This window comes from Nicotiana attenuata, chromosome 6 (genome assembly GCF_001879085.1).
Source record: "Nicotiana attenuata strain UT chromosome 6, NIATTr2, whole genome shotgun sequence".
Taxonomy (NCBI): domain Eukaryota; kingdom Viridiplantae; phylum Streptophyta; class Magnoliopsida; order Solanales; family Solanaceae; genus Nicotiana; species Nicotiana attenuata.
This window is the reverse complement of record NC_031994.1, coordinates 84,580,862-84,589,925: the sequence shown is the minus strand read 5'-3', so window position 1 is coordinate 84,589,925 and position 9,064 is coordinate 84,580,862. Positions and strand designations below refer to the sequence as shown.

Below are 9,064 nucleotides of genomic sequence, written 5' to 3'. Positions count from 1 at the left end.
GTCGCATTGTCTCCTTATTTTTTCTCTCATTTGTCCTTTTCTATTATTAAATAATCTTATTTTTTTTATTATCCTATCTTTTTATATAATAGTAATATTTTTTATAATATTATAAGTTTATTATTCATATTGTTGATGCATGAAATATTGTACACGTCAAAATAATACAGTAAATACAATACTGTAGGATATATTATGAAACAGTATAAAACAACCATCCAAACAGGCTGTTAATAATGGCAGATAAACCAAGAAAAGTTATTGCTCTGCTCTGCGTCTGGTGTAGTAAAAATGAAAGTTGAATTATGGTTAAAAAAAAAAAACCCAAAGACAGAGCAAAAAACAGAGGTCTCCGCCTACAACACAAGAAGGTAAAAACTCAGAGGCAAAATATCCCAACAAATAAGCAGCAGCGTGTGCTCTTCACTCTCATCTCCCATGGCTACAACCAGCAGCTGCAGCAATCCTTCTATCAATGGATCATCTCCAATTACAAGAATAGCCCAAGACCATCTTTTCTCCATATTACTACTCTTACCTTTGGACTCAATCTTTTGCTTTGCTATGACTTGTAAGAAATTCAGGTCTCTCACTTACTCTGACCCTTTTTGGGAATCTCTTTGCCGTAGAGATTGGGGTCAATCTTCCATTGATGCACTCAGATCCTTTGCTACTGACAGTAATAAACAACAGCAATTTCCATGGAAGAAGCTGTACCAGCAAATCTACCGATTAGATTCTGTCTACTGTAACAGACTCTTGACTACACATCCACAAGGAGGAGATGAAGAGATGCTGCTTCCTCGGCCTAGAGCTTCTCATTCTCTCAATTTTGTCTCTGGCTGTTTAGTTCTCTTTGGTGGGGGTTGTGAGGGAGGTTAGTCAGTATTCTCATTAATGGATTTTGATTTCTTGACTAAACTTTTCATAACTCTGAAATTGTTCCTATGTTCAATAATCTTTGTACTGCATTTGCAATTATTTTGGTTCCTCTGCTGAAAGTCACATGGGTGTTAAAAGATTTTGGTAAACTCAGTTAATTCCTCCTTTTACTATCATTTTTGCTTGTTCTCATGGTTTTATTGATTAATGCTCAGATGGGGCATATACTTCGACTTTGTGTAAGTCATTGTGCTTGTATTCATTTACTAGCTCAGCATTTTATGGTGATCTAGTAAGGATATTTCTTATGACCGAGGCGGAATCAGAATATGAAGTTTACGGGTTCTAAATTGCCACCGAATCTATAGATGGCCTTACTTACTAGGTTTGCAATTAAATTATACATATTTAATAAATTTCATAATACAAATACTGGTCTAAGCGAAAGCTATTGAGGTCTTCCGAATCCGTACTTGATACTCTAACTCCTTCCCTATCTCTTGATTAGTTGTTTTCTTTTACTAGCTCGGCTTTTTATAGTGATCTAGTAAGGTATTTTTCTCTTGATTAGTTCAAGCTTAGATTTTTTCTCTCATTTCAGTTCTTCATAGGCTGTTCCATTTGAAGAAAACAAATCAGGGTACTGCTGACTAATGTCATGGAGCTTTTTCGGTATTGCTATTGCTACTGGATATCTGCTTCTTACATTAATAGAGCTGAGATATTTATAGTATTTATTTAGGTTTTCGGATAAGCTGGGAAGGATACTCTTGTTTTGGCTAGTTAATGGACCAGGTTGAATGAAATTCATGCGATCAGTGTCTTGGCTTTACTTTACACATGAAGCACCACATGCAAGCTTTGGAGATGTTCTAAAACTTTTATATGTTCTTGGGATAGATATATAAATTCTGCTGAATTTTCTAATTAAAAGCTAACTGAGATGAACTTCAATTTACTGAGAGAAATTTTGAAAAGATCGTGAAAGAGTTAGCTTAAGGGGAGAAATGAACTAACATTAGACATGGATCACAATAAGACGTCTTTCACAACTTCGCTTAGCGCGAAAACTTAAATTCAGATGTCAGCAAACATCTAAACACTGAATAGCATACATATTATAAAATTAGTTATGTAGATTATCGTTGGTTCATATGCAGTAATTGGCTATCTGATGTTTGTCTGTAGATAATCATGGCTTCATATCAGTAATATTTCTTCCTGAAGTGGTGTTATTTGTTCTATACTTTAGGAAAACATCTGGACGATACATGGGTAGCTTATGTTGGCAATGACTTCAAGAGAATATTGAAGTGGAACAAGATTGAATCAGGGATCCCAAGTGGCCGCTTTGGTCATTCATGTGTTGTGATTGGTGATTGTCTAGTCCTTTTTGGAGGAATAAATGATCATGGCGCCCGCCAAAATGATACATGGGTCGGCCAGGTAGCGGTACATGATACATTTGGTATCACATTGTCCTGGAGGCTACTTGATGTCGGTTCCATTGTGCCTCCGCCAAGAGGCGCTCATGCTGCATGTAGCATTGATAAAAGGAGGATGCTGATTCAAGGAGGGATTGGTTTGAATGGCCTGCGACTAGGAGATACATGGGTATTAGAACTGTCCGAGAATCTTCATCTTGGAGTGTGGCAGGAAATTGTGACTCATCCGTCTCCACCATCTCGCTCTGGGCATACATTGACCCATGTTGGAGGAAACCAAACAATTTTGTTTGGAGGGAGGGGTTTGGGATATGAGGTGCTAAATGATGTATGGCTTTTTGATACATCTGAAGGTCACTGGAGATGGGTACAGTTACTATTTGACTTGCAAAATATACCCCAAGGATTGGCCTTGCCAAGAGTTGGTCACTCAGCCAATCTCATCATAGGTGGCCGACTATTAATCCACGGAGGAGAAGATTCCTACAGACACAGAAAAGATGACTTTTGGGTGTTGGATATCGGCTTAGTGACATCCATGATGCAGTCTGGGACTCCTTCAAACTTGGAGCGATCAAAGACTAAACTGTGGAGACGGCTCAAGTCCAAAGGTGATAACCCTGGTGGCAGATCATTTCACCGAGCTTGTGTGGATCCTTCAGGTCGTAACTTCTATATCTTTGGTGGTATGGTAGATGGTTCGCTTCAGCCTGCCGAATCCTCTGGATTGAGATTTGATGGAGAGTTGTTTCTTGTGGAGCTTGTGATTCAGTGATAGGAGAATGGGCAGGAGATTCCGAAATGCTAAATGCTTTACATGACAAATGCATGTAATGTAAATATCAGTCCCACTTGTATCAGCTAGAGATGTGGTGCTTTGTATAGTAAAAGACATAGAAGCTGGTAGTTTGGCCTTAGTATTGGACCTAAAGAATTGTCAAGGTATGTTTCTGGTCTTCTTGAGGAAAATAGAGCCAACCAAGTTGTGATAGTACCTGTAAGTTTCTAGTTTAGGAGGGCAGAATAGATGAAATTGAGTCCTGTAAACAGACTAGATTTTGCTTTGATTATATGATTGCTCTCGCTCGGCTTCGGCTTCGTATTTGGTCAAATGATTGATTGATTAATTTTTTGGACCAAATTTATTTGTTAATAGTAAATATTAACAGAAATGTTATTAAATATCCGTTTTAATAACAAAATATTAATATTAATACTAATATTAAATCCAACAGAGTACAACTATATCGTTACAACCCTAGCTTGGCCTATCAACTCACTGTCAGGGGTATGCAATATAATGAATATTGCACATATGGCCAAAATTTGTGAGATCCTACATCGCTAATAGGCAAGGACGAAAGTGGCCTGGTTTGTAAAAGGGAGTAAATAACAACACAGTGTAATCTCACAAGCGGGGTCTGTGGAGGGTAGAGTGTACACAGACCTTACCTTTAAGAAGGAAGAGAGGTTGTTTCTGGTAAACCCTTAGCTTAGGAAGGGAAAAAGAGGGGGAGGGAAGAGGGGGACAATAACAAGCAAATCAATCTGACAACCGAAGCGAAAATACAAAACTAGCAGTAGGTAATGCAATCAGAAAACCAAAACAAAAAACAACAGCAAGTAGTAACAGAAATCGAAAAACACGAAAAACACCAAGTGGTGTATCAAAGCTACTGTTACAAACAAGGACAACATTCGGCTAACTAACGCTTAACCTTTATTCTCAACCTCCAACCCTTCCTACACATGGTCATGTCCTTAGTAAGTTGGAGCAACGCCATATCTTGCCTAATCACCTCTCCCCAATACTTCTTCAGCATGCCTCTACCTCTCCATTGGCCCTCCAATGCCAGCCTCTCACACCTCCTCACCGGAGCATCAATATCTTTCCGTGTCATGTACCCGAGCCATCTAAGTTTGTAAAAGGGAGTGTTGAAGCAAATTAAATGGTGAGAAGTGAGTTGTTCAAAACTTCAAAACGTGATGCACAATGGGAGGGGGAGCCCCATGAATGATTTTTTTTTTTGTGTGTATATATGAGATTTTAAATATATTTACCCATTTTATCTAAGTGTTCATATTTACATAAAGTAACTAAATTATTTATAAATATATATAAATTCGGTCAAAATGTATAATTTATCTATAACTTTAATATACTTTTTTGTACATAATTCGATCAAAAACTACAATTTACATACAATTTATATACAACTTATATACAATTATGTAAGTTGTAGATATTTTGTATACTGATTCTACACTCGACATACAAAATATATACAATTTGTTTGTGTCTTTTTTTTCGAGTTTAAGATAAAATTTCAACCAAAACCACCTCGAATCTTCACTAAATTGTCTCAAAATTGAGATATAAACTCCAAAGGATATTCTCAATCATTTGCAACAACACCCAATCCAAATATAAAATAATTTTGCAAAATTTTGATTTTCGAATTCAAAATTTCTAAGTTTTCTAATGGATTAACATAGTTTCCAATTCGATCGCTTCTGATTAATACTATTTTGTTTATTGATTCCAAAAGGCTAAAAGAAATTAACGATCTTCCCTCGTTCAAATGTGATAACTCGTGCTTTGTTTAACATAGAAAAAACAAGAAAAAAACAAGAGAAAACATAATATAATTGCTTGATGCCAAATCTCTTTGTTCTCGTAAAAGTATGCCTGACGTTGAGGAAAAAGTTGCCAAATATTCTTCTGTTAATTTATAGTTGGCGTAATGGCTTCCTGGCCACTTAAAGTTGTAAGGCTTTTGAAAGCCGATACACGAACTTTGGATTTTCCCATTTGAACACTCCAACTTGACAAAATGGATAATAATAAATACTTTTGACCATTGACCATGCCTATGTGGAAGCACTACAGCTGACATGGCTAAACTGTGTGCAAATCACGCTGCCAAGACACGTGAATACTGAATAGTATTGTTTTTACTTAAAAAAATTAGAATTAGAATAAATATAAATAAAAATGAAAAATGAAAAAGAAAAAAAAAACTTTTCCAATTTTTTCATCTTCCCGCAATGGATTGCAAGACTATTCCAATTTTTTGAGCAGATTCAATTCCTGCAATGGATTGCTGAGAAACTTGGCAAGTGATCTCCATAGATGCTAAGGAAGGATCTCCCATCAATAAATTCCTTTGAATTGGGCTGGATTGGGGGTTGACATTTGGTCGAGCAGTGTTGGTGAATAGTGTTCTGAAGGACCTTTTTTAATATTCGACGCGATTGACCCATATAAAATTGGTTGTGATGGGTTGGGAATACTCACCTGGGGTGCAGAAATGGATTGGCATTGGTTTTGGGATCCAATTATCCCTAGACCACCATGCCCGGCTAACTGGTGAAGTTCTGAGTTTTCAACTTGGTGGTGATGGTTGATTTCTTGAATGGATTGAGCTGAATCTTTGCATAGAGGATCCATGGACCATGGGTGTAGTAGAAGGGATTCCAATTGGAAATTGGTCTCCAATTGGCCCAGAATTGATAGGGGCATTTCGTCGAACACCTTGCTCAATCGGACTGCCAGAGCTTTTGAATTGTGAAATTGGAGGAATTGGTTGGTATCCATATGAAATTAGAAGTGTAGGAGCATTCTCCTCATCAAAGCGAACATTTTGGTACCTTTCTTTTCCAATTTGGATACCTGGAACACCTTGCGCGTTCATTTTTGCCTCGCCGGAGTTCTGCTGCTCGTCGGAGGGGACGATTCCCACGGTGGAATTGTCGAACACCTAGTATGTTTCAGGCGTTGTTGTTTTTTTTTTCTTTTTGTATTTGTAACTTTTTTTTTCTGATTTTGTATTTAAAAATGGGACCCACAAATAACACATGGCAAGTAATAAATAGCTTAGCATGATGGGTTGTACATGTCTGCGTAATTGATATACACGCTCTGGTGGATGTGTTTATTATTACCCATTTTTTCAAGTTGGAGTGTTCAAATGGGAAAATCCAAAGTTCGTGTATCGGCTTTCAAAAGCCTTATAAGTTTAAGTGGTCAGGAAGCCATTACGCCTTTATAGTTTTAGTTTTGGGTAGGAAGAGGGAGAGAAAGTATGGAAGATTAGAGTCTTACACATATTTTGTACAAAATTAGTAATTTATATATTGACTTGTAATTAAGTTAAAATCTCATAATAAGGATAAATAAGTTTCAAAATTAATATAGATAAGTAAGAATCTCTTTTTGTTTTTCGGAGTGGAGCAAAATGGTTACAGATTTTATTTTTTTGAAAACACAACGTTCGTTACGTGGATTTAAATTTAATTATGTATGGTAATAATAGTCATGCAAATTATCTAGGGGGTGTCAATGGATATTTGAAAACCGACTAAACCGATCGAACCGTACCGCACCGAATCGATTTTTAGGTTTCTTTTAAAGAAATCGTAGGTTTTTATATAAATCTGTAACCGTACCGATAATTAGGGTAAGTTTTCTATTTTATAAAAATAAATCGAAAAAATACCGAACCTTACCGAATAAATTTTATATGTGAAAAATATATTTATATAGCAAGTCTAAAACGAATAAACATTAAATTTTTCATTGGGTCTTAGAATTATGAAAATTGTTACAAGCCAACAAGTAATTAAACTCAAAATACTAATTCATAAAATCTATTATGCTACTTATACTTAAACTAAGTTATTTCAAGTATCTTTATTAGCAAGACACAAAGTGTTCTAGCGATTATGAGTAGAAAGCTACAATGTATTGAATATGTTTCCTTTCATACAATTTAGATTTATCTTTTTGCATATTTAATATAAACTTTATTCTTGAGTCCCGACTTGGTTAATATCTTTCCCTTGTGTGATTTATATTTTCTTTGCTTTTACTTGATTTTTTTTACGTTGCTGTCAAATAGTTGATGGATTTATACTCTAGCCATCTTTCATGTTTTTTTAATTCATCACCCTTTAAATAGTAAAAATGTCTAGAAAGTTTTGGTAACTCCTGTAAAAGAACATATGTTATTGCATTTTACTTCTACTAGTGAGTTTTACACATGATATTTAAAAAAATATCAAAAATTAACCGTCGTACTGATACCGAAGTGAAACCGACATGATTGGGACGGTTTCGAAAAGTCTAATTTTGGTTATACATAATAGAATAACCGAAAAATTGGTATGATGCAAATTTTATAAAATAACCGTCCGAACCGAATCATTAACACCCCTAGTCCATTCTACAGTCTAACAAAATTCAACCGCAAAAGTAGATGGCATATATAACAATGCTTGTGCATATAAAACTGTGGCATCGTTGGGAAATGGGAATTAAAAGAGTAAAATGTTTTGACGTCTTACTCCTATATTTAAGTCAAAATAACTTTTTATTAGAAACTCAAGAAATTCCTGAAAATTATAGAGAAACTTTCAGAAACCACTATATTTTAGTGGTTATTAGCTAGTTATAGCTATCATTTACTATATTACTTTCTATAGCTATGTTTTCAGACTTTTTAGAGTGTATTCAAAGTATTTAAGCTACTGTATTCATGAATAGAGTAGCATTTTTAGGCGTGAAACATGGGATTACAGCTAGACAGATTTTTGTATTCGAGTGTATTCGACTGTATTCATGGCGTGAAATATGGAATTACAGCTGGACAGATTATTCTATTCGACTGTATTCACGGCGTGAAACAGGGAAGTACACTGTTTTTAAACGGAAAGTGAATCAATTAACATAATAGACTCTTAATATAACTCAACAAACTCAATTATAACACACAAATTTTGTATTTTCAGTTATAAAAAAGATTCTCAATTGAAAAACACCCCAAAAACATAGCAATCTTCAGAGAAATTATATAATACATCTGAATACATAAATTATATTAATTAAATAAAACATATGAATACATTCATTGAATATAATCAGACAGTGAATACAATGAAATACATAGAATACAGCGGGATACATTGAACTACAATGGAAAAAAAGATAATGAATACAATGAAATACATAGAATACAGCGAGATACATTGAAATACAATGAAAAAAGACAATGAATACAATGAAATACAACGAGATACATTGAAATATATGAAATATATTAAAATATATTAACAGAAAATACAAATTCCATTACAGCGAAAAAATATCTGTCAAAATCTTTCCTTCTTCCATTGCTTTTTCAAGAGCAATTGTCTGTAAATGATGACAATTTTAGTGGTTAAAGAAGGAAACATGAGAAATAAGAATAGCAGATATTAGAAAAGATTAGAGCTTGAGTTTCAGTTTTTGAAACGATTAGATTCGTAGGTTGCTTAGTCTCTTTACAAGCAGTCATCTCCCAACAGTTCACCCAGATTTTTGCTTATTGACTGGTTAGGAGAACAAAGATTTTTCGCAAGTGTGAGTAGGGAAGCTATCAACAGTAAAATTGGAGTGAAACTAAACGCAGAAGAAACACAAAGAAAGCTAATGCAGCAGCCGTCTGCTAGAATTTTGAAACAGTAATACCTAGATAGATATGGGATAGGAGATAGGAGAAATTTGAGGGTATATGAGAGAGAAAAATAATACAAAGCTTATTTTATGACTTAAGGGTAGGATGTGACCATAAATAGATATTTGACTATAAAAAATCAAAAGATAGCTATAAAATATAATTTTTTAAAAAAATATTTATTTAAAATAAATAAGATATCAACATTTGTTATAGGAGGTAACTAATCCAAAATTGTACAGG

The 9,064-nt window shown here is 34.7% G+C and overlaps 1 protein-coding gene across 1 annotated transcript; it reads left to right on the top strand.

Annotated features, from left to right (window-relative positions):
- On the top strand, positions 253 to 3,429 carry LOC109227355 (F-box/kelch-repeat protein At1g51550). Its single transcript, XM_019392479.1, has 2 exons — positions 253 to 877; positions 2,135 to 3,429. Exons 1-2 carry the CDS (start codon positions 439 to 441, stop codon positions 3,100 to 3,102), a joined length of 1,407 nt encoding a protein of 468 aa, XP_019248024.1. The 5' UTR covers positions 253 to 438; the 3' UTR covers positions 3,103 to 3,429.

Coding starts and splice junctions, on each gene's coding strand:
- LOC109227355 (XM_019392479.1), top strand. CDS start 439: ATGGCTACAACCAGCAGCTGCAGCAATCCTTCTATCAATGGATCATCT. Junction 878..2,134: donor TGGTGGGGGTTGTGAGGGAG/GTTAGTCAGTAT, acceptor TCTATACTTTAG/GAAAACATCTGGACGATACA.